At 40.9% G+C, this 26,398-nt stretch overlaps 1 protein-coding gene across 4 annotated transcripts in view; it reads right to left on the bottom strand.

The window, feature by feature from the left end:
* myripb (myosin VIIA and Rab interacting protein b) overlaps positions 1–26,398 on the bottom strand; it is a 114,821-nt gene that overhangs the window by 31,399 nt on the left and 57,024 nt on the right. For all 4 annotated transcript variants that reach the window (XM_044340048.1, XM_044340047.1, XM_044340049.1 and 1 more), the window contains exon 4: positions 1,155–1,291. In XM_044340048.1, coding sequence (XP_044195983.1) covers positions 1,155–1,291 — 137 coding nt within the window. The remainder of the gene's footprint in view (positions 1–1,154; positions 1,292–26,398) is intronic.

Genomic DNA, 26,398 nt, shown 5'->3' with positions numbered 1-26,398 from the left:
TTAGGCAACATAAGCTTCTTTCTGACCAACATATTTCTAGATCCCTGATGAGCCAACTCTAGCTATTTTTTAGCCATCAAGATGGCTATGTGGGGTTTCACAATGGCTAGACGTGCTGTCTGCAGAGAAGAAAATGTAATAGCCATACAAAATTGTGTGGCTTGCATGTTAGCAGATGTATTTTCTTATCATTGCTTACTATTACTATTACTTTTGTCTCACATTGCATTTCATGCCCAAAATAAACTTCCTTTATTTGTGGTCTCAGCGATTTCCTAAACATCCCCTCGTCTCAACCCCATCCAGTCTGACCTGATTTATCCCCTCTGTGCTCTCTTGTGCTCTTGGGGGTGGGGGCCTGGATAAAAGCTGCCCTGCTGCTGTCCTGCACAGGAACAATTCACTGAGGACGCAAAGTGGCCTGAGCCACCGCAGGGATAAACTGGCAGGACACGTCTGCGGGGAAACCATCACTGCTGACGCGTTCACACACAAAGCAACGCACAGAAAAAACACACACACACACTCAAGCAAGGGATGACTGATTCACATTCACAGGTGCAATAGCAAAAGTATTTTAAAAAGTAAACCAAGCTATGGAAGAAATTGGATTCCTTAAATCAAAAAACAATGTTGCGATGAAATTTAAACATGAAAGGAGAGTGAAAGAGCAAAGAGTGACAAGTTTCACATAAGTATTACCCATCTTGAACTTTATCCTGGAGATGTGTGTTTGTGTCATGTGTATTTTTCTATGGGAAAATCTTTCTTTCTACATGTCAGCGAGAAAGTCATTAAGTGAATCAGTCAGCAAGAGAACAAAATGTGTGAAACAACGTGAGTGATCATTGAACAAACAAACTAATGAGCAATCAAGTCAGCTTGTCTGTGTTTACTCTTAATGTTTGACCAGAGCCTTGAATCTCAAATGAAACCTCATTTTTTCCGAGTTGAGGAAGAGTTATATTAAGTCTCTGGCCAAAACAGTGAAATTGCTTTCATCACAGCTTGATACGAACATCGCACAGAGACACGAGGCCGCTCTACAATCAAAAGATAATGCAGAGGAGAATCATAATGGATAAAAATAAACAGCAAAGGAGTGGCAACATAACAGAGACCATGCATGGCTGATTAAAAATGGCTGAAGTTACCTGGGAGATCAGAGAAAGCTCCTCTCTCGATAATGTGTTTTCTGTACAAAGTCTTCAAAACCTTGGCACTGCCGAACCTCTTGAAGCGACTCTTCACGTTGTTATAATACCATTCAAGGGACTGTGTCCTCAAAATCCTGTAGACAAGAAAGAAAGAAGGGAGGAGGGATGAAAGACAGAAAACATGACATTAAGTCAAAAAGAACAGATGGCAAAGAAACTGGCAGGAATCAGACTGTATTATAACTACACCAGGATTATAACTTTAAATTCAAGCCAAGACTTCATTAAAATCTGCTTAATTTGAGTATCTTTCGGTGATTAAAGTGCAGATATCCAGACTTTTTCAATCATTTTAAGACAAAATGAAAATTCTTCTCTTCGTTAGGGATATTTTTTAAAATAAAAATTAGAGCCAGGCAGGTGTATTTTTAATGCAGGTTCATGTTTGCTGTCAGATTAAAGTCTTGTTCTATGATTTGAAGCAAATAATTGGCTCTGGTACGTATGTGGAGGCTGTATTGAAGAGATGAAGAGTATTTGTGTACTTTGCTATTATGCAGTAATCAAGCAGTGTGTATGACTGCGGTGAATGCTCATGTTTTCAGGTCTGAACGTCACATCGTTTACAGGCTTTTCCTAATTTCTTGGTGAGAGGCCGGTCAGCGTTTGAATGCCAACCCGTCAGACCTCAGCACAGAACAGATGATTACATAATCGGTAATTCATAATGGAGTGTGTTATGAAAAGCCCTCAGAAAAGCGCTCCCTTTGCGCCAGTGTTGCGTCGGATTGAATGAAACTCTGCCAACTTAATCTTGCAGTCCCCTCCTGCTCTGCTTTTGCATTTTCATGCCACTGTCACACACATTCGAAACACTGAACAGACGCAACACACTTTGACAGATTTACTGTAAAATTCTCAGACAAAAACAGGTCGAATTGCTAAGACTAAAGAACCATAACCGATGACACACCTTCAGGAAAACATCCTTCAGAAACACTCACACGCTCAAACACACACACAACCACAATATTTAAATGAAGTTATTCATATATTTATGAGTGTAAGTGTTGATCAGTATGAATATTGGTGCACCTACAAGGTTTCTTTGGTTCATCTATGAACATTGTGCATGAAATAAATGAAGTACTGGTAACACTTTATTCAAAGTCCTCTAATTTAGCATTTATAAGCATAAAAACAGTTAATAAATGGTTAATAACAAACTATAATGTAGTTAAAAGCAAACATAAGGACATTTTTGAGTGTTTCTATGAAGGCATATTTCATGTTTTTACAACTGTGTTTTACTATACTGCTAAATAGGGGCACTTAAAGTAAAGTGTTACTGCAGTATCCACACACTGACAGCTTACTATACATTAAACATTTGTTAATTAGCCTATTGCACCTTCATAGTTTATTAATTAATTAAATAAGTAGACTTTTAATACTTAACGTGATTTTTTCTTTTGTGATTTGCTGACTTGAAATTATGAAAAAACTTTAAATTATACACTTCTTTATACTAACATTTTGTATTTAACAACTAATAAAGAAATATGGTGTAACATATATGATCAGGTGATTATGATTTGATTGATTACATCACTCTTTTCCTTCACATGGGTGTTTGAATGACAGAGCACCTTTAGTTGAACCACTGCCAACGCAGCCTGTCTTTAAAGGATGAGGCTGGTGACTGTCATCTTGGTCCTTTCATAGGATTTGTTGACAACAACAAAAATATAGAATACATTAAGCCCTGTCCTTTACGGGAGCTTTGATTTCAGTGTCCTCAGCGTACCCCTTCATTTTATTCCTGTAACCACCAATCCTGCTAAGACTGACTCAAATAACCCTGCTTATGAAACAGCAGAGGAAAAAGTGGGGGAGTAGACACAGTACATGACAGAGTGTTTGAGCGTGCGTGTTCATGTTGATGCCACTGCTCAATGAAGAGACAGGCTGTTGAAGGAGAGGGTGAAAATAGCCACGCTCATAAAGGGATCCTGAGTGCCCCTGAGGCTCCACGGGCTACCGCATCCATCCTCACCCTCCCTCCCTCTTTCTTACCCTCCCTCTCTCTTCCTCAGTAGATTTATTATCTCAGTCTGCCTCTATCAGCCGGGCTGCTCAATGGGCCTCAGCTCCTTAATTTCATGCCACAGGTCAACCTAGTCGCTCTAATGGTAGCTGCTGAGCTCCAGTGAAGAGGCATGCTCTTTTTTTTTTTTTTATCTCCCTCTCGGCCCGAGCAAAAAGGCACAGGAATGAATCTGGAATAGCAACAGAGTGCCGAGGTGGCATCGTAGAGTATGAGGCAGAAATACAAATAGGTTCCACCTGTACTCTGAAATGAGCATGGAGCCACAGGGAGCGACCTTTGAACTGAAAGGTCTATTGAAAAAAAAAAGGAAAAGGCTGCAAGGTTCCAGTGTATGTACAGTTATCTGAGTGGAATCTTAATCAGCTTTTAAATTAAACTGAGTGTCTGAGCAACATGCACGATCACACACTCACACACACACACACACACACACACACACACACACACACACACACACACACATAAATCCTTGAAGAGTCAATGTATGCAGAATCAGTGTTGCCACATGTTCATTTCAGCTCATTCCAGGACGTTTTGGCTTCAAGTCTATAGCTTCACAGTGGTGCATTGCTTTCATTCTTCTGCCTGCCTGTCACTCAGATTGGCACATAAACAGATAATAAGTAAATGCAAACTTCAGCTCAGGCATCTGTTTCCTTCCAAGCCAGCTACACAAACTTGTTAAAATTAGCCAAGCTTTGCCTTTCAGAAATAAAAAAAAAAGAAAGAGAGACAGAGAGAGAGAGGGGGATTTAAAACAACAGCAGAGGCGTCTCGATGACTGAAGCATGACATCGCTCCCCTAGAGTGATGCAATCTAAAAAAGAGAGGAAGAAGGGAGGAGAGTGGAGTGGATAAGCAGAGGCTTTCAAGCAAGAGCTGCGCTGCTGCCTGAGCTTCTGCAAATACACATTTCATAATGAGGCTGGGAGAGTCCCTGATGCTCGGCTGCTGCATGAATAAGTAAGAGGGATTCCTGTGGATGGTCTCCTGACACTGGGGTCTACACTTCCTCCATCATCTCTTTGCTCGCATTGGCCCGGCTGTGCGTGGAAGCTTGGGAACCAGCTCTTCCCCTCTCATCCTCTCCTCTTCACTGCAGCACTTTTGCCCTCTGTACTTGAGAAGATCGATTTGCACATCTAAATGAGGTCTAAATAAAATATATAGAAGAACATATAGAAGAAATGCAAGAAAAAGTATCTGGCTTTGCTGAGTTCCCGCCTCATCTGGCAAAGGGAACTATTACCATAATTGACTTTCTGAGCCTTCTAATGAATTGGTTCAGCTTCTGTTGAGGCTGCTATAGGGAGAGGGGAGAGAAGAGCAAAGGGAGTGGAAAGAAGAGTGGGGGTTGACTATAACAGAACATCAAATAGACTCTATTCTCCTCTCTCCGAAGACTCGCAGACTGACTGTTCTTGTTAATAGAAGAAAATAAGACGAAAAATTAGATTGTTCTCAGCTCCGGGGTAAAATCAAAGAGCCTGATGTTCAGGAAGTTAAAGCCCTCGAGTTGTGAGGTCTTAATGAGTGAAAGCTGGAAGAGTGATCATATCTAGCGCAGCCTTGCTTTCTTTATACCAACTCTTTTGTTGTGTACGAAGGATAAAACTATTCTGTTCTGTTCTAATGAAAAGTTTTTTTTTTTTGAAGGAATAAGAAAGTCATACTGATATTCATTAACTTTGACCAGAAGACACTAAGAGACTTCACAAGAATTAGCGGCCTTTCATCCACATCCCCTGCCCAAGAAAATATATACAGTATATATATATATATATATATATATATATATATATATATATATATATATATATATATATATATATATATATATATATATATATATATATATATATATATATATATATATATATATATATATATATATATTCAGTGTTGGCAGAACAGGCTGAAGGACAAAATACAAGGTTGTGGGTCAACTGCTAAAAAGCCAATGAGCCAATTTCAGCAGACCTGAGGAACAGCCTTACCAACCTGTCCGTGTGATTTAAAACAGCGTCTGGTTTGCAACAGGCAGGAAAACAAGTCTCTCACAGCAGCTGTCCTGCACATAACCTTTGGAATATTGATCTCCTGCCTGTGGCTCTGTGATTGCCATTCAGATTGGCAGGAAAGGAAATATGGAAAGAGCCCATGTGTATAATAAATGTAAGGTGGTGAGAGATGCTCTTGTGTTCATTAAGCCTTTGTCTCTTTTAATTTCTGCCTTCCTGGTTTAGTGGTTAAGTGTGTGTGTGTATATGTGTGCCTGTGTATGTGTCAATGACCACAAGCTCATTTATTCATTCATGGTCAGTCACTCACATAGGTGTATAATAATACACTGAGCTCAGGAATCTAAAGAGCTAAAGCAGAGGTAAACGTACTGAGGTATGTTGTATTTGGCTCTGTGTATAAACAGGTAAGAAACTTAAAGGCTGTAAAATGGTTACATGCAGTATTATTGAAAGTTACAGTGTCATTATCTGGTGCCAGAAGCATTGCATATGCTAATTTAGCAACACTAAATTACTCATTGTTGTCAATACATGTGTTTTTTTTAAATTTTTGAGTTGTTTAACATGTCATTTAATGTGCAGCATATGTAAGAAAACATAATAATTACAAATTTATATGATTTGTTTACAACCTATTATACTTATCTTAAGTGAAAAGGTTAACAAGCAGCAATTTTTGTGTTTATTTTTAGTTTTCATAGTGCAGATGTGATGCTCATCATGATGCCAGAAGATTAAAATGATTGCACCCGTTAGAGACTCTCTGCAGTGATTCTTAATGCCGAGGACAGCTACAGTGTATGTTCCTGTATATAAACTGTACGCAGTACAGCATAGTTTAAAAACACACCTCAGCTTTGTGTGTGTATACACAGGCAATGCACCAAATAAAATAACACACTGTGTGCTACTTACTCAGAATATTAATTCATTTGAAGGAAGATTCGCTCAAGTTGAGAGAGAATTTGTGAACTTACAGCACAATGTGTGACCATATGTGAGGGGTCTATAAAAACACCAAGTATCTCTCTCTGTTTCATAGTTAACCCAGCAGTTGGCAGGCTCCCTCATGCAGAGCGGAGGGTCATTAAATAAACAGACCTCAGGTCAGAGAGCAGACACATTTGCATGCAGCACAGCGTTCGACGGTACGTTCGGACTGGAAATGCTGCTGCATCCACTTCACTTACCTGCGTCTTTAAAAAGTCTAAATTTAGGAGCAGCTCGGCTCCAGGCAGCGGTCAAGCAATTTACTCTGCCATCTCTTCCTCCTATGAGCTTTCCCTTCAAGACCTAGAGCTGTCAACTTTACTCTCTCCCTTGCTCTGTCTTTTCCTCTGTTTTCCTCTTCCTCTTTATCACCCTGCTCTGTCTGCAGACCTTTACTATCCAGGGTGTTACAGATGAATGTGTCAGCAGCAGGAGCCCGTGGCACAGTATGAGGGACTGGGGAATGAGTCATATTTGGACAAAGTGCTCTCAGACAGAGCATGGATAGAGGGACCAAAAAGAATTACACAGCTGCTCACACTGTGGTTTTCTAAGCAGTGGTCCTGATTTTTAGGGGTTTAACGGTCAGATCTGTGCAACCTTTACACCGCAAATACTGATTTTAAATATGTTTTAATCAATGAAAAACAGGATTAGACCTTGACCCTTACAGAAGTGTGACAACAAGCACTAAATAATCAATTTCCCCCCATTTGAGACATCTATTATTCTCTGTATGGGCGAGGCAGAAAGTGAAAGTGAATGGGGTTTAATATCTGAAATGTTGTATAAAACTCACAACAGGAGTTTTATAGAAATTCTTCAATACTGTACAATTTCCTATTTTAGGTAATATCTGAGACTTGATATACTGGTATCAGTGCATCCAGACACAGCAATAGATCATACTTTCACCACTGTAGATGAGGACGAGGAGTGTGCCTATCTTTGTATTGTAATACAATAGTTTATTACTGTCTTACTTCAGAGAGGCTTCGGAGAGATCTCACCTCACCTTTGTTCATTCTGTCAAAAATGTTCTGCACAGAATCACTGCTCAAGGGCTCGATATGCTTCAAACAAAGTGCTTGTCAGATAGTTGAACAGTGTCAAAGAACCCTTTGCCCCACATCTTTCTGATGTCGTAATTGGGTGGGCTGTGTGTGACAATTTTTGAAACTTTCTGGGAGCAACAATTCGATATTGAAGCCAGCTTGAGATTGGCCAGGTGTGCAGAGGTGAGAAAGTTGACAGCCGCTTCAGCCATTTTTTGCACATGCAAGCAAGTGCAACACCATGAATGCATTTGAAAGGAGACTGTCTGAAAGTGTGCATCATTCTCCCTGTAGTTGAACTAGTCGTATGAACTAGTTCAAGTCAAGCATACCTCAGGCCTTACTACCACTATGTAATGACTCATCAGTAATGAAGAGACTTATGTCACATGCAGATTGACTTTAGTCTTACTGAAAAAGCCCTCTCATTTAGTTTGAGGCCCCTTTGTCGACGCAGTGGGGTGCAAATGCAGGTGGCTCCGACAAAAACAAGTATAGGGTCATCTGGAAAAAAAGTTGAACCTTTAGCTGCTCAACTTTTGCCAGACTGCAGCACAACATCATCCTGCAAGCATTGTCCGTGCTGAATTGGCCAACCAAATATGTGGGGCGCACCTCCCTGGTAGATTACGAAATGTGAATACCAAATTTCTGGGGCTGCAACTAACAATCATTTTCATTATTGATTCATCTGTTGATTATTTTCTTGGTTAACTGTGATTAAATGTCAGAAAATGGTGAAAAAAGTCCATCAGTGTTTCCCAAAGCCCATGATGACGTCTTCAGATGTCTTGTTTTGTCCACAACTCAAAGATATTCAGTTTACTGTCACATAGGACTAAAGAAAACAGAAAATATTCACATTCAAGATGCTGGAATCATGATCAAGATGATGATGATATAAAATTACTCAAAATGATTAATTGATTATCAAAATAGTTGGCAACTAATTGATTAATCTACTAATCTTATTTACTTTGCAGTCTTTGCAAAAAAAGAACTGTTGTCACAAAAAACAATTGTCAACATAATAACTTTCCGGAGTTGTAAAATCTAGTCTTAGAGTATTATAAATCACTGTGCAGTGTTTTGGTGTCTGATGAGCCTTCAAACTCAGTGATGTGTTACTCAAACCAGACTCTGTGGATCGTATTTCACCATCTCACAATACCTGACATCTCTCCCCAATTATAATGAAGAAATTTTGGTCTTATACATATCTTAACTGTGTTCATGTGCCCACAGTATGAACTACTAAATACAAAGTTCCATGTAGTTTTTGCTGTATGACATTTCATGTGTGGAATAAAATTTAAATAACATTTAGGGAAATGCCTCCATTTACACTGTAGTGTAATCCAGCACTTGAAACAATTAGGTTAGGGCGTGGAGCACAATGTAGCTCCCTTAACAGCTGGCCAGATGTCACATCATTTGTTGTTCAGTTGCACATGTGGGTCATTTTAGGATGAGGACTTGAACTGATATTAGACTTCCAGAAGGTCACTTAAACATTAGTGTTAGCTAACACTTTCAGTGTGAGTATATCCATAGAGTCCACAGACAGGTTTTTCACAGGCCACTTTGTATTTACATTTATTTCGGTGTGGATGTATAGAGCATATGGGAAAGGGAGATAATCTGCTCTCTGCTTCTGCACAGCCTGAGCACCACATGGGATTTTAAGGGGAGGCAGCGCACTGCAGCAGCCCAGCAATGTGGGAAATCGAGTGACAGAATAGGCTGCGGTTACGCTTTTCACCGCTCAAGTCTTCCTCCATCTGGCTATTCTGTGTGGATAATGAAAACTGCAGCTCCCTGCAGCCTTTATCGGAGCAATTATGGAGAGTATAAATCATGTAGAGCCAATATGATTAGAGGCTGAAAGAGGCAAAAGCCTGTAAACAAAACAAATTTGCCTTGTAAAAGAAATTCAAAGCATGTGGTGGTAATTAAATTACAATAAGGTGGCATCACTGGCTTTTTGTAGGTTTTTTAAGGTCACTGTCAGGGTGGGAACTCTGGTTTTATCCTCTTACTGTCATCAAACACCTCAACCAGGAAATGAAAATCCATTGAAATAACAGGATTTTTGAGATTACACAGTGAGTGCACAAGAAAGCTTTTTTAAAGATGATTTATTTTCCTTTTGCACAGCATACAAGGTTGTTACTGAGACTCTGTCCTATAACCAGGGGACCTCGACTACCAATTTATCCAACAAGAAGTGCAGAAGTGCTCATTTGCAAGGTATCAACCCCCTACGTGCTCAGCTCAGCTGATGATGGTGTCAGCTATATGTGTGCAGTATATGAAATGTAAAAACACTCAATGGAGACTGAGAGAACACAGAATGAGAGGGAGGCAATGGGTGAAGGTCATTAACCTGATTCCAACCACAGACATCAAGTCACTTTCAGAAAAGGACAAACAGGACAATGGGGGAACAGCATACTGAAGCTGCCAGAGCCCAAAGTACTGAAGTGTCAGTCTAACCAGCCTGTTAGGGAGCAGAGGGAACCTGGCCTGACAACACCAGACTACATATACGCTGTCACCTGTTAGAGACAGAGGAGAGGAGCAATGGAGGGGAAAGAGAGGACAGGGGAAGGGAAATACAGGCAAAGGAAGGACAGTGAGCATGTGAGACGTTGGGGAAAAAAAGGTCATTGCGTTGATTGGCATCATGGAGTCCCAGCACATGGGGCAATTCTTTCCTGGGGTTTATTTTTAGAAGTTCTTTTCAAAGCACACCCCCAAGTCTATGTAATCCATGTGAATCAATCTTCAATGGAAAAGTGGGGGAAGCAGACAAACCGACTTTGGCTGCAGTTGCTCTTTTAAGATCTCTGTGAGCGTGTGATTCGTCGTTCTTTGTTGAAGGTGCCTGATAAGCCGGGAAGCTGAGAAAAACCTTTTTTGTTTTCTCACAGAGGAAGAACATAGTGCATAGGAAGTTTCACAGAAGGTTACAGAGCAGCCCCAGACATCAAGGTTTGACATTTGTCTATATAAATGAGCTCTACTGTGACCAAAGAAGGCAGAGAGCACAGAAAGACCGATTCAAATGGAAATGTAAAAGTTCGACTCACTTCCTGTTAGTCCAAAGGCATGATGGGAAACTGTCTGTAAAGTACTTGCTCTCTCTCCAGATTAAAAAGGCTTCAGGTTGCACCAGTCCTTCCCTTTAAAGACATTTCCCATTAATGCACTAGTGTCATTTCTCACATAAGCAGGCCTTTAATGTTCTACACACCAGAGAGGCCGCATGCAGTTAAAGATAAATCAGATTAACGCTGTTTGTAATGTTTTAAGGGCAGACGGCTGCCTGTCAGAGAATAAAACACGACAGTGCTTTGTGTCTGAAATCCAAACACAAATGGGGCATAAGCCAAAAGACGCAGAGAAGCACATTAAACTCCATATCCACAAATCTGATCACTAACACCAGCATGTCTGGCTCTATTTTACTAAGCCATTTCATGAATATAATGAATAACCATGCCTGAAGGAGACGTCAGCTTTTCTCTGATAAAGAAGACATTTTGATAGCCCTAACAAACAAGTTCCCATCACATTAAGTGTGTGTTTTGTCTGCAGTCGTTTGCGTGTGTTTTCAGTGTTTTCCTACTGAAATGATTGCTGTATAGTTGTGACCTTAGGGCCACATACTCCACTCTCTTGAGTACATTTCATTGGAGGAAAGGCAACAAAAATCAGGCCAATAAAGTTAGCCATTTCACTGCACTCCCACGAATTTGGAAACCAATGAATGGCCCACTTCCAAAACAAGCCTCAGGCTGCCCTCATCCTGGGCGCAGTTCCCATCAAGTTAGTCACACAACACCAACCTAGAAGACAAAATCACCGCTGGAACAGCAGGCTCTTCTCACAACTCCTGTCTTTGTTTTCCATCATGTTCTCTGTTTCACCTGTCGGCTGTCTGTCGGCCTGGTTGTTTCTCTCTACCTTGTAAATACGGCATACTGTAGAACTGTGTTATCAAAACACTACAGTTCACTGGCACAGTGTACCAAGCCTCCAGAAGCACTTCTGTGCTGGGGAATGATTTGATGTAGTTGCCAGATTTTGAAGTGCAGATTGCATGATCAGAAATACTTTTTAATATATACAAAATTACTCCTATCACCTTACCCTAGTATAATTACCAATTTGAACCATTAGCACCAGTATATATTTAATTTAACATGACACTACTGTGCATGTGTTATGGACCAAGAATGCCATGCAACGGACCAAACAAGCTTTATTCACTCGATCAAATTAGCACATATAGGTCACAAACATTGAGAAGAGAGAGCGAAGACTGACATCTAATGAAAATATCTCTGCAACTTGAAAATCAGAAATGAGTCCAACTTTATGCACAAGAGCAATGACGTGAAGTAGTAAGTAGTAGCTAATTGAAGGGCAGATGTGTTGGCCATAAGTTCTTCTGCAGTAAAATGTTCAAAAAGCTGATTCCAACTGTAACCACTTTATTACAGCATAATTGTATGTATGCATATATTTATCAACTATTTTGTGTACTTCCTCAAAGATTCACACTATGAATAGCAACGCCAACACCCAACAGCAGGCATCCTGGCTGCAAGACAAAGCTATTCAGCAACTTGGCTGTGCACCATGACAAAGTCAAGATCTCACTCAGGGCAAAAAAAATGAGTGGTTCAGGTGCATCCCTGCAGTACAACTTGGCTTATTTGTGTGATTTAGTAAACACAACTGGTTAGAATCATTTCATTGTTACTACATTTGGTTAGTCCCCTGATATGGAGGGTGTGTAATCACTCTTTAATTGAAGCTCATTCAACTGAGAAATTAAAGAATGTGTTTCCTGTTTTCAGAGTCAGATCCAGCAGACTCAAAGGTCAAAGCTCACCATTAATCAACTTTGTGAATTTGCATGCTCGGCCCACAGAAACAGTGTTGCGTTGATGCATATTGAGTTAGAAAATGAAGGGGTAATTAGTCAAACTACTGCATCAGAAAATATTCAATATTTCTTAATTATCTAAATTGCATAATTGCATCCGTGACATTACAACCTTTTTCTTGGCGTTGAGTGCAGGGACTGAAGGCACATGTGACCGTATACCTTTAGCTCTCACATGCTGATACAGAGCAAACAACACTCTCCCGGCTCAGTCTGGCAGACAGGGCGTGGGAGACGGATGACGATGAATCATTGATGCTCGGCACACAGATCAGAAACAAAACACAAATGCACACACGCACACACACACAGGCACACGCACATTTATCTCCTCTCTCTTATTCATCCGTCCTTTCCCATTTACTGAGTGGTGTTTTTCTCTGTACCATCACTGATTTCGTGGTGACAGAGACAGATGGAGGGATTGAAAGAGGAATGGCTCACCGACAGAAGAGAAGAAAATCTCCTTCAGTCTTTTCCTTTGATCCGAAATAACATTAATAGCCACTGTTGGCCTTTGTCCGTCTGGCTCGGACTTTGCTGCCTTTTTCATCTAGCCCCTTTTTTCCCTTTTTTTCCCCCTTCTGGTCACTCCATTCATGTCTATTACCAAATATATTGAGATATGCATCGAAATTTTGAAGAATTTTTCTGAAACTCTCCTGTTGAATGTGTCAAAATCTGAAGAACAAATAAATATTCAAAAAGGATGGTGTTTATGTTTGATGTAAATGATGCTAGTCAGACTGTAACAGTGCGGTCATGCCCAGATGGCTGCCGTATAATCAGGCTAGAGATCATACGAGAGGACTGTATACTGGAGAAGGGTGATGGTGTGAAGTAGGAGCGAGGATAACAGATTGCATGCGGAGATGGATGCCATATAGACGAAATACAGCACCATCCATCAACCGGTGGCCCCTGTGACAGTCAACTCTACCCTGCATAACTTACCCATCACAGGAGGGATTTACCACAGTGTGAGTACACAGTGTGGGACAAAACTAGGCCTTGAAACTACATATAATGTATATACAGTGCCAGCTGAAAGTTTAGACAAACTTTCTCATTCAGGGGAATGGGAAGGTGTGTCCAAACTTTTGACGGGCACTGTATATTTTATCTAGCTTTTTAATTACCTGTGTCAGCCTAATTAGGATAAACAGCATGAGAGTACCCTGAAGGAAAAATAACCCAGAGCAAAAGCTCAGCTATAAACACTATTAAACAACACCGGATAATAAAGACAGCTGAGTACAAAGATCACATGGGGTTACATGTATGAGTGTGATTAAGCTCATTTGGATGACCAGTGTATAACACACGGCTGTTTAAGCTTACGCATTGCTGTTGTTCTTATTACGGCTCGGCTTTGATCATTCAAAAGAACCTTTGCCCTCTCTCTCTCATGTAAACAAGCGTGTGTGCGCACGCAGGCCAACATCGCACTCCAGGCCAGGGCAGGGGACCGCTGCATTATTCATACTGATGCCGTCACACTGAGTAATTGAAGCCATGAAGCAGCGGAGGGAGGAAGGCGGGGGCGGACAGACACCTTCTCTCTCTGCCTCTCAGTAGAAATTGTTTTGATCATTATCTGTGACCTCTGAGTGAGATCAGTGCAGACATCAAGGTGATACTCTCCATCTGAGGGCGAAGTCAATACTGAAAGAGACTGGGGAGGCCAATGTATGAATATGCAGCTGCAGGCTGCTGGTGAAACAAGTTATTGGAAATACAAAGCCCTTTTCAGAATATGTAACATTGCTATCTGATCTATCTGTTAAAGTAATGCATTTTTTGGCATTCAGACATGGGTGTTTGTTACGTGTTATGGACCATATGGCAAGAACCACAATGCTTGCATCATGTTTGGCACAGGATGCGCGAGAGAGAGCGGTTGAGCAGTTGAAAAGAAATGAAATCAGGGGAAAAAAGTGCTGTCTGTTCTGTTACAGGCTGCATCACTGATGGATTTTAAAAATTATTTTGCCTTGGAGGCTGTACTTAATGACTCCCCCTCTTCTCATTTATTAGATTGAGAATTCGGCTGGTGAGGGCCCAAGAGAGTGAGAGAATAAGTCAAGGGTGAAGTCTGACAGTGCACAAGCATAAAGTGAAATCACATTACGTCGGGACTTTTGTCAAATATGTATTTGCTCATATGCTGGATGTAGTGTTTGGCTGAATCATCATGGTTTCATTGCATATTTATTGTTGGAATAGATGAAATTGAACATTTTTGAATTGGTTCCAGCCTCTGAAATCCATATAATATAATATGAATGAATATTTTCTGGTTTCTCCAAGTCTTCACTGATAGTAAACTAAATATCTTTGGATGTTGGCTGGAACAAAACAAAACATTTAAGAATGTCAGCTTGGGCTCTGGGAAACAGTGAACATGTTTCACTATTTTCTGATATTTTATAGACCAAACGATTCATTGAGAAATTAATTGACAGATGAAGGTAATCGTTAGTTGCAGCCCTAGAGTATTTCATGGTTTATAAAACCAATTTTTGTTCTTTGTGCATTGGAGATAATAATTAAGTGAATAATTACTGTGTTTTTATGAAGATGTGCATTAAGTTTGTCTCTGTGCATATTTAACTGTGCACTGTTGTGGCCTCTACATTACTCTCTGGCACTCAGTTCAGACTTGTCTTCAAAGATACAGAAATGATACTACGTTTGAAGTAAAATTGACTCTTTTTTTAGACACTGACATGTAAAACAGCCTTCACATCTACGTAACGAGGTGCATGTCTTGCTTTCAGCTGTATTTGCTACAGTTAAACTGTGGCTTTTTTTTCTTATTTGTGCTATGTTATTGTTTTACTATTCTCTGTGAAGTTTGTTGTAGCTTTGTCAATATATGCAATATGAATAAAGAAATAATAATATTACATCAATAAAATATATTCACAGGAAACAGTAGAATTTACACTTTTAAGTTAGGGTTTGGGGTTTTATTAGCGTGCTAGTACTCACTGTATGTGTGAGTTTAAACAATAACAAAATGGAATAATCAAACTAATGTTTTCTGCTTGGTTCATAATAATTTATGGAGTACAGCTTGGTTTTTTTGTCAGTGTGCTGTGGCTATGACTGCTGCAGTCCTTACTGAATGAAAACATCAGCTAAATGTGTAAAATCTAAACGCTGGAAAGCTAATTCTAACAATAGACATAATGAAGTACTGTCAGTACGGCCCACAGGGAGGAATGCTGTTGGACGCTGTTGAATGGGGCTTAAAAAAGGAAACTGGCTGTTCTCTGTATACGTAGGATGTAAATATGGTCAGTGGCAGGGCAAAGTAATGAACAGCGCTTGCTTCAAAATCAAGCACCTTCCCAAATAAACATCTCTAACATCACATAAGAAAACCACAGTGATGACAGGATGCTGGGAAATGCAGCGTGTTTGTGTGTATGTTGTAGCATGTGGAGGTGGTGAGGAATGGGATTAGCGAGCATGACAAGCTTACCCAAAGACGTGTTTAGCCTACACTCTGCCTCATTTCTACTCCCCCCCTCCCTTTTTTGTGTATTTTTGTCTGTCTTTATGTTTGTTTCATTATGTCTTTGTACTTGGATTTGCACATTTGTTCATGTTTAAAGATCCTTTTTGCAGCTGTTACTTTGTCCTACATGTTGTGTTTACATCCCTATGTGTCTGAAATGGTGTATGTGTGTGTACTTGTGTGCTTGTGTGTTTATGTACCTGCAGGTATTTGAGGCACTGACACCAGGTGGGAGCCATTACGCCAGTGCGCGTTCTCTGCAGGTAGAATATTTACCATCAGTGCATCAACGGCAGACTGACAAAGAGGAGGGAGGTAGATTCAAACTCACTCAGCCGCTCTGGTTGGGAAAAAAAAAAGTGTTTTCTGAAACCAATGTACCCAAGATGTGTATGTTTCAGAGGGTGTTGAAGTAAACAGAAACAGAGTGTGGAGATGTGCGTCCTGCGGCTGTTTGATGGTGTGAAAAATGATCTCGGCTGAAGACAAGTGAAGATTCACCGCCTCAGAGAGAGGAAGGCAGAGATACATAACGAGAGAGAGAGAGAGACAGTAAGAGTGAGAGAGAGAGAGAGAGGGATTGGTAGATAGGAGGAGAGACCTTCATTCAAAATGCATGAATCCACAAGTCAGGCAGTCACTACAGACGCTGCAGGGCTTCCACAGCTCACCTCTACAGGTGACCACAAATACACTGAGGGTATTTTCAAACCTGCGTTGTTTAATCCAGTTGACTCCGGTTTGTTTTCTCCCTTGGTATGATTTGTTTGGGCAGATCTGAACACAGTAATAGCACTCAGGTGCAGACCAAAACAACTGATTGAGACACACACACACAATATGTCTAGCTTCTATAATATGGCCTCCCAACCTCTAATCTCCTTGTAAAAAATTACCACCAGACCAGAGAGGCTTACAGTGGTGCATTTGTGTGTATGTTTCTGTTTGTGTATATACTTTTGTGAGCTCTCATGTGCAAACAGTGCCTCAGTTTGTGTTGTCATGTGTGTATGTGTGTGTGTATGCGTGTGTGTGTGTGTGTTTTAACTGGGAGCCAGTGTGTGCATGTGTGTGCCTACTTGCTGCTTTGATATCTCTCCCATTGGCAGGCCTGATATGAACGGCTGCTTTGATCCCGTTTGAATCAGACAGCATCACCCGAGCTCCTCTGTTGCTGCTCTGAACAAATAGCCCAAAAGATAGAGAGAAAGAGAGAGAGAGAGAGAGAGAGAGAGAGAGACAGAGACAGAGACAGAGAGAGAGAGACAGACAGAGAGAGAGAGAGACAGGGAGGGACAGGGGGGAATCCTTTTGTTTCCCAGTTAGTTGCTCCGGGCCACTCTGTGTTTCAACAGTAGAGCAGCTACCTGCTGTAAGATGTCCCGTGGCACTTCAACTGCCAACAGCTTCATAAAACTGAACATTCACCATTTGTTATATTATAAATTATTCATTTTTTACGTGTGAAGTTTATTTGTGAAGCAATTTAAAGTACCAATCTGTTTATTTGCTTATTATAAAACAGATGCAGGACTTATTCTTTAATTCAGTGCATGAAAATAGTACCATGGTGTGAAATGCTCTGTTTTGACAGTACATATCATGACAAGCCAATCAATACTTAATATGGAGTGTGTGCAAATATGGCAATTGTTCGACTATCTGTATCATTTCTCTATTTACTCCACTGTACAGATGGTTTAATGAACAATTTATTGATAAATAATAAAAATAAACTAATCAATTGAAAGAAATTCAGCTTATTGGCCAAATAACCTCAACAAATGCCAAATAAAACAGTATTATTTAAAAAATATAGCAGGACTCAGATAAGTATAACTTCCAAAACTGCCTTCGAGTCGACCAGGGGAGCAAGAAGAGAGGTGTACAGGGAGCCGGTCAGCACCTACCTGCTAGTCCCAAAGGCCGGGAGGTACAGACTTAATAACATCCGATGATTTTAAAACAAATGAGATCAAACAGCACTCCTAACTCAAGTGGGAAATCATGACTAAACAAGGTGAGTGGAGTGCAGACAGCTCTGCAGCTAAGCCTCATTTAAAGTGCTGAAAAATGGGAGAGGAGGTGCAATGAGACAGAGGCCTGAAGCGATGCACAACCATTGATATGCAGCAGAGAAAGAGAGATAGAGTGCGTATATACACAACATTGAAGTCCCTCAGAACTCCAGCAGCACAGGGAGAGTGGGATACTGACATTAGCATATTCTGATAATTGTTATTCATTTACACCAGCTCTATTTCCCAGTGTACAAAGCCCATGTGTGTGTGTGAGATGGGTGTATTTTGTTTCTCAGCATGCATGCACACATGCTTCAAAGACTGTTTTAACCAAATATGCAAGTTAATCATTTTATTTCATTACTTTGACTTTCAGAGGTAAATGCAATCTTGGCTTTTTAAATGGTTTGTAAAAATATTGTTCAAATGGCTTTTTTGTTTTTACTAATATGTCTTAAAATATTCTGTCTCACAGTTGATTTGTCTCCTACTTAAATATTCACTGTTTTCTTTTTGCCCATATTTCATTTAAAAACACATCTCTTTATTGATTATAATTTAAAGCTTAAATAAAACCCCTCAAAACTCAAATTTAAGCCTCCATAAATACTGATTCGGTCATCCACATGAATGAATTACTGAACAGTTCTGCGACAGCCTCAGGCTCATCACTCTCGACCTGCTGGTGGGTTATGAAAAATCGCCCCAAAGAAGTGCCTCAAATACATGTTTGAGTCTTGATTTGATCAAGTTTGATAATCTCAATATGCAGCAATGTGTTATGATTACAAGTATTTGCAGTTCTGCGGTTTTGAGAAATAATCCATGTCATGACACACATTCAGATTAGCCACATCTGGCAAATTCTACATTTAACATGAACTGACACCAGTCAGCTGGTCCCCTGGGAGTAGAGATGTTTTGCCTTTCATTTTAATCCCCTACCTATGCATCCGTCTCAATAGTAACTTTGTACTTAAATTCTGCTTAAAAAATACTTAATTGAAAATGAATTCAGACTTAAGATTTAGCATGCAAGGAAATACTGGAATATTTTTAAAAAACGAATATTTCTCTTTCATTACAGAGGAATTGTGGGTTGACGGGCGAGGAATGTGAAATGAGTGTGAAAATCCTGCGGCGCCAATATCTTATTTCTTTCATGCTACAGAGAGTTCACTGTGGCAGGAGATCAGATACCTGCCTGAGGGAGGGATGAGGGCACAAGAGAGTGAGAGAATAAGTCACGAGTGAAGTTAAAGGAGGGAGAGAAAGATTACTATTCACTCAACACCTTTCTATCACTGCATGCTGAAATAATTAGGACGGTACAGAGGAAAAGACGCAGGCAAAAAGCAACAAATGGATTAGAATTAAGTGATATTGAAGTTTCTTGAAAGACATCAAACTTAAAGGACCGGTGTGTAAAATTTAGTGGTATGTAGCAGAACGGACTTCGCAGAAATGGAATATAACATTCATAAGTATGTTTTAATTAGTGTATAATCCCATGAAAATAAGAATCGTTGTGTTTTCATTACCTTAGAATGAGCCCTTTATATTTACATAGGGAGCGGGTCCTCTCCCATGGAGACCACCATGTTGCACCACCATGTTTCTACAGTAGCCCAGAATGGACAAACCCAACACTGGTTTTAGAGAGGGCCTTTCACATTTTCTCACAAGTTTCACAGCCATCATAGGTTCTCCTACACGCTTGGAATGGAGGGGTGAGGGGTATTCAGTTGGTTGCAATCTGCAACCTCACTGCTAGATGCCACTAAATCCTACACACTGGTCCTTTAATTCTTCATCAAAAAGCAGAGATCCACTTCATTGATCTGCCAGTCATGCAGCTCACATCCTCTCCTGGCAGCCACTGCTGCCCTGCCAGCCCTATGAGACATGACTGGCTGTGCTGTGGGGCGCCTCCCTGTGCTGGGGATGTTTTTGATAGATCACATCTGCAGAAACCAGCCGTTGTAGCCCAGAGCCAGCAGTGAGGGGAAGGGAGGATTCAGAGGGAATAGAGATTCAATACGTACATTAAAATTTCTATTTGAGTAAATCAGTGTGTGGGGATTATGGAGCGACGAGGTTTTCCTTTGTAACTGTTTGTAGATGGATTAAAGGTCATGACTTCAAATGTCATGATTGGAACATAACTGACTTAAGTTCTTTTCATAGAAACCCTGTACTGGAGCTGGGTCAAAAAGTTGCTGCAAATAAATCCCTAAAGGATCAATTTGACTTGTTTTATATTAAGATAATTCAAATTCAACAGGAGGAGTTGTACTCTCTAAACTCAGGCACTTGGCGCACACCACCAAGGAAAGAAAGGAATTCATGAGATTTTGACCCTTGAATGCAACACACAAAGGAAAGACAATTATAAAGCAGCTTTAGTGGGTGTTAGGTCGCTACAAGCTGTAAAGATTAAGTGTTCTTGGGTGTTACCTGTGTCTTGCTTCACTCTGTGGCACACAGTTTCTGTCTCCAATCCCACTAACCCACAATAAAAACAACAAGGGCTTTAGCTTCCGTTCTGATCCACTAGCCAATTTACTGCATAAACCGATTTAGGAATCATGAGATTTTCAATCACCTTGGTGCTGCAGGTCGGCTGCATGAGCACCGCAAGCCACAAATGACCCCGTTCACGTGGAGCGTTCTGACATAGCAGCTGGTTTACCCAGTCGTGAATTACCCGAGCAAACCTGCAGGTACACATCACAGGAACTGCAGAGTGTGCTGTTTCAGTGTGACCGGGTTCAGATCAGACTCTCACACACAAACACACACACACACACACACACACACAGGAAAGGAGGAGGAGGATTGGGAGCTGGAGGCCAACCGGCAGACTCAGAGAGACATAAATGACTCAGAGCAATATCTGCAAAACAACACACAACGGTATTCACACGACTGACAGAAATTAACACACCCACAAGAGGGAACGTTCAAGGTCCCCTTTGTGTCTGTATGTTTCTCTGTGTATGTGCATGTACTCACATTTACCTGGATAGAAGTGATTTATCACCTGCTATAGAACCTCAGCCCCTACAGAGAAAAAATGCTTTCATGGAACACAAAGGGTCACATAATGGCGAGCACTTACAAAGCAGGCAACCACACACGCTCTCGCGCACAAGTACAGATACCCAGTACAGTATAGACACACACAGACAGGTACTGTGCACGCACACCGAGACACACACTGAGATTGCTTCAAGGCTGCAAAACTCTGCAGTAATTAGTTTTAAGGAAACTCAAAGCACAAATTGCATTAGTACAATTCAAGCACAGTTTCTGATTTAGGCTATATTTCAATTAATGAGAGCAAGGTACTTAAATGGATCTTAGTCATAGCAAACTCAGGACCACCAGGAGATGCCTGAACCTAAATCACCAGTGTCCTATGTGTGTGTGAGATTTCCCCGTGTGTGTGTGTCTGCTGTCGCGCCCGACTGTAGAAAGTACAAATCACTGCCGAGAGTTACGATCGACTGGTGGCTCCTCTGTCAGCTGGGCTGGACACGAGACAAGGCCGCGGAGGAGGGATAGAGGACAGGATGGAGGGAGGGAAGAAAGGAGAGAGAGTGATAAGTGGATCTTCTTCCTGTCCCTGCAGCTCACAGAGATGAGGGGCTGCAAGATGTTACAGCTGCAACGTTCAAACCATTCCAATTCATGAAAAGCTTCCTGTGTATAAAGTGTAGGAATGTTCAGTCACCCGGTTGCAGCCCAAAATAGAGCACCACAATTCTCCCACACTTATGTTGTCTGGTGTTATAAAAAAAAAAAGTGCAAATTGATAGTGCTACAGCGTGACGAATGAGAGAGTAGACTTCCATTTCTTCATCTACTGTTGTGGTTTTGGTTCCTTATTGGATAAAACTCACTTTGTCCCTCAAGCTGCATCTCATCTGTGCTCTTCTCTTCTCTTCTCTTCGCTTCCTTCCATTTCTCTTTACACATGAAAAGCGTAAATATTAACAAAAAAACAGCAGCAGGACAGAAAGACTCACAGACATGCAAATGCCTTATTAAAGTCGAGACGTCAGTGGCAGCAGCAGTGCGGTGCTGTAGGGCGAACCCTCCCTGTCTAAGACTAGTTTTGCTCATCCGCACTGATAAAAATGCTCCCGCAAGGAGGACAGGAAAAGATCACACTGTGACTCTCTTGCTCTGCTAGCCGCAGGTGCTTGTCTGGCAGCAGTAAGAGAGTTCATATGAGTTCATATGGACTTTATATCACTGGTGCCTTTATAAACACACACCAACTACTATTGTTGGTTGTGGGATCATTTTGAAATACAGAAAAAAACATTATGTGCACAAACTCACATATGCATATATTAGGGGAAACACGCCCAAATCTACACTCTGGTATGGAGGTGAAAGACCATACATTTGTGCAGTCCAAGGAAAAAGTGAATAGGTTCATGTCTTTCCTTTTACCGATTAATTATGGAGCTATTTCCCTATCTTTATTCAAGAGCGTGGTATATGTATTTGAGAGCATAATTTATTGATTTCACGTTCAAATTTTGTAATGTGTCCCTCAAAACCCTGCCCTCGCACTCAAATAGCCTCTGCTTGCGCTTAGATTTGCTCTGTTTCTGCTCAAATTGTGTGCTTGCACTCAAATATAATGTTGCTTGCACAGATTTCCTGCGCTCGAGTTTAAGCTCTTCTCCTCGCACTCATGATACTTCTGCGCACTCGTAAAACTACTATTCTCAGATTTGTCCTCTGCTCTTGGATTTTTTGTGCAACAACCCTGTCAAAATCCCCCAACCAATAGAAGGCCAGGTTTAGTGTTGACCAATGAAATGATCCCTGCCTCCTTGCGAGCTTGTTCGCTATACTTCTTAGAGCGTCCCTAGCTCGCTCGACCATTGCTCCTCTCTCTCTCTCTATCGCTGGTGTTCTTTATTATCTCGTCTTTTTTAAACTGAGTGGGGAAGTCGACAGCGAAGTCTAACTTTACTTTTATCAAATGGAGAGAACGTCGCAGTGACGTCGGGTTATGTTTCTCCAAAAGTTGACTCTGGCTCAACTTTCTGGCCGTAGTCCGGTGCAGCGCCGCAGTGGCCAAAACGCCCGCAGCCGAAACGCACTGACTTTACCCCGCCTGATTTGGTCTGAGTAGTGGCCGTAATTCAAATTCATATCGGTGTGAATGTGACAATGTAACAACCAAACCAGTGGGATTAAAATCAGTCTTTATGACAGTTTTATGAGTCGTGAGTGAATTTGGGCTAATCAACGTTAGCAGCTTTATTTCCAGCCGGTCTGCGATGATGCATCAGCTAGTTTTGTTAAATTTCTTAGAGAGGATCCCTGATTAACTTTCACTCTGCTTCGTAGATACAGATTTAATTGGCTTGCAAGCTGCTTTGCGTATTTTCCTCACTAACATCGGCAGTAGCAGGTGCTAACAGGCTAAGCTAACTGTGTCAGTGGCTTTGCACTAGCAGCAGTCCGGATGGAGAAGCCGCGAACCAGCCTGAGAAAACTACAACTGTGGGTCCCAAAAAGAAGTAAAACTACAACTGTGGGTCCTTGTAACGCTTATCACTTCAATTTTTCATATAAAAAATAAGTTCAAGCAACCATCTCGCTGTCTCGCACGGGCGTCACCATAGAAACGTTTATGATGAAGCTGACATCGTTTTCTCCTCCAGCACACCAACAGGCGGGCACTGTGCCGTGCGGCTACTGTATGTAGCTACTATAGTAAAAATCACGGGTGCTGGTGTATAAAGAACCGTCCTTTAATTCCAAAAGTCATAAATAAAGCAAGGGAAGTACATTTTATAAAGCCCTGGAGGGCGGGAGTGGATGAACCCAGTTAAAGAGCACCCGCCCGTACGGAACGCTCTAAGAAGTAAAGCGAACAAGCTCGCAAGGAGGCAGGGATCATTTCATTGATCAACACTAAACCTGGCCGCACAATTTGAGCAGAAACAGAGCAAATCTAAGCGCAAGCAGAGGCTATTTGAGTGCGGGGGCAGGGTTTTGAGGGATAAATTACAAAATTTGAACGTGAAATCAATAAATTATGCTCTAAAATCGATATACCACGCTCTTGAATAAAGATAGGGAAATAGCTCCATAATAAATATGTTGATTATTTTCTTGATTAATCTATAAAATAGCTGTTGGGTCTGTAAAATGTAAAAAAAATGAAAAAAGCAACCTCAGATGTCTTGTTTTGCCTTGATCAGCAGTCCACAACCCAAGGATATTCAGTTTATTGTCACAGAGGACAAAAGAAATCAGAAAATGTTGACATTTAAGAAGCCGTAACAAGAGAATTCTAGTATTTTTTCTTTAAAAATAGCTCAAAACAATAAATCAGTTATCAAAATAGTTGGCAATTTTCTGACAATGGACAAATTGATTAATCGTAGCAGCTCTAGGTTCAACCTGTTCATATTTTAAGAAGGGCTCTGGATTTGACAACCAGTTGGTAATTAAAGAGCAAGCTACAACTATATTTTTAACACCTTAAGATATCTACTGGTACACTCTAAAGACAGCAGCCTGGACAAGAGACACATGAACACTGTAAAACAGACTCAGACTAAATCCAGTCAGAGCATAGACTGGGAAGTGGTCAAAGTCATCGTCTAATATTAATTAGTTGAATTATGGTGAGGGTAAAAAAAGGGAGGAAACTGTCTCAAAATGAAGTGTCATTTTGTGTTACTAAAATTACATTGATGTCTAATGCTGCAGAAGGTAAACATTCACATATAGCTGCTGACACACACTTCGTTTAATTAAAGAGATGTATTTTTATCCACATGCAAAAAAGGCAGGATTTCCACTGTACATCTCTGCAGCCCTAAATGATGTCATCATTCATCACCACCTGGATGATCCCTGACTGAACACACTGTTTTGTGACTGACAACTTGTCTGCTGATATCTGAATCATCTTCCTGTTGAAAAAAAAACATCCACTTACTTCTCTTTACAGGAGAAAACTAACAGTCTGTATTCAGCCTCTAAGAAAGTACAAGGAGCTGCTGCTTGTAACAATAAATGGTTGTGACATGCATGGGATATCTGTAAATGTGAGAGTGTGTATCTGTGTGGTTAAACAAACCACTACTAAACTACTATGAGTGTTTGTATGTGCTTGTTAACTCATGTCCTGAGGCCCCTGAGCCACTCAGCTTCTGCTTGGCCTTTAGAACAAGGCAGCGCCATCGCAAAGAAGCAAATAATTAAATGTGGACTCTGTGTGCATATATATGTGTGTGAGTGTGTGTGTGTGTGTGTGTGTGTGGCAGTCTGTCAGCTACAGTGTTACACCACCATGACAAGGCCGCAACTCGTTGCGTTCACTTAGGCTCACATTTAAAAATACGACAGACGGTTCATGTCGCACTATAACTGCGGCAGTGTTTGTGTGTGATTATATGGATAGAGAGGCATGTGTGTGGTTCTGTGTTTGCACATGCACACGCACATGCGCGCACACACTGAGCCACAATACAAATATGTGCTTCCATGCATAGAGAATTAAGCAGTCTGATTAAAAGGAATTCAATGGCAAAGAAAAATGTAATTCAATTGAATTAAGTAAGTGTGTATGTTTGTGTGTGCAGAAATGTGCATGTGCTTGTGTGTAAGCTTCTCCTGTTTGTGTGTGTGTTTGTGTACATAAACACAAACACACACACATGCTTTAGGGTGAGATTATGAAAGCTATAAAGTGGTAAGAATAATTTGTCATACACACACACACACGCGCGCGCACACACACGCACTCACATATATATATGAAAGGTACATCATTCAATGGCTTGAGGACTCTGGGCACAAATGGCTCTGAGGCACAGAGCAGTCCATTTCTGCAGATTAAGCGCACAGAGATGCAGTAGCTCAAATGTAAATGAGGGGCCTGACAATGAGAGAAAGTTAGAATATAAAATAGGACAGGACCTAAGAAGGAAGAGAAAAGAAAAGTCGGAAAGCAGCAGAGAAAAAACGTAAAAAGGAAAAGACAAAAAGGAACAATAGAATGTGAGAGTCAAAGGAAAAGGAAAATTTAATGGCATATTTTAAAAAACGTGCCTTCACCGCTCAGCTAATTAGGACAGGTTCTCCCTCTGTCATTCCCTCCTCTAAATGTCTTCCTCTCCTCCTGCCCTCCCCCTCTCTCCTCCTCTCTTGACCTTCATCTCTCATCATCGCCTTTAACATTCTCCTCACTGCTGTGAGTGTGGGTCCCAAAACAAGAAAAAAAAATTACTATTCAGTTTCCATTAAAAAATGTTTCGAACCATTGTTGTGTGGTGTGTGTGTGTGTTACAATGCGTGTGCTTATGTGTAGAGTGTGTGTGTTAATGCTAGCAGACTGGTCATATGCTTGTCCTACTCACTCAGGAGTGAAAGCTATGTGTGGTGCATGTACAGGTGTGTGTGTGTTTTACAAGCCCAGGAAGGTGTTATGACAAAGCTGCTGAATCATTGAGTCTTTATTCTTGATATACCATCTGTCATCAACAGGCAAACATCTCTTTATTAACAAAACT

This window comes from Thunnus albacares, chromosome 21 (genome assembly GCF_914725855.1).
Source record: "Thunnus albacares chromosome 21, fThuAlb1.1, whole genome shotgun sequence".
NCBI lineage: Eukaryota > Metazoa > Chordata > Actinopteri > Scombriformes > Scombridae > Thunnus > Thunnus albacares.
Note: the sequence above shows the minus strand (reverse complement) of the source record. Positions and strands in the feature narration are given on the sequence as shown.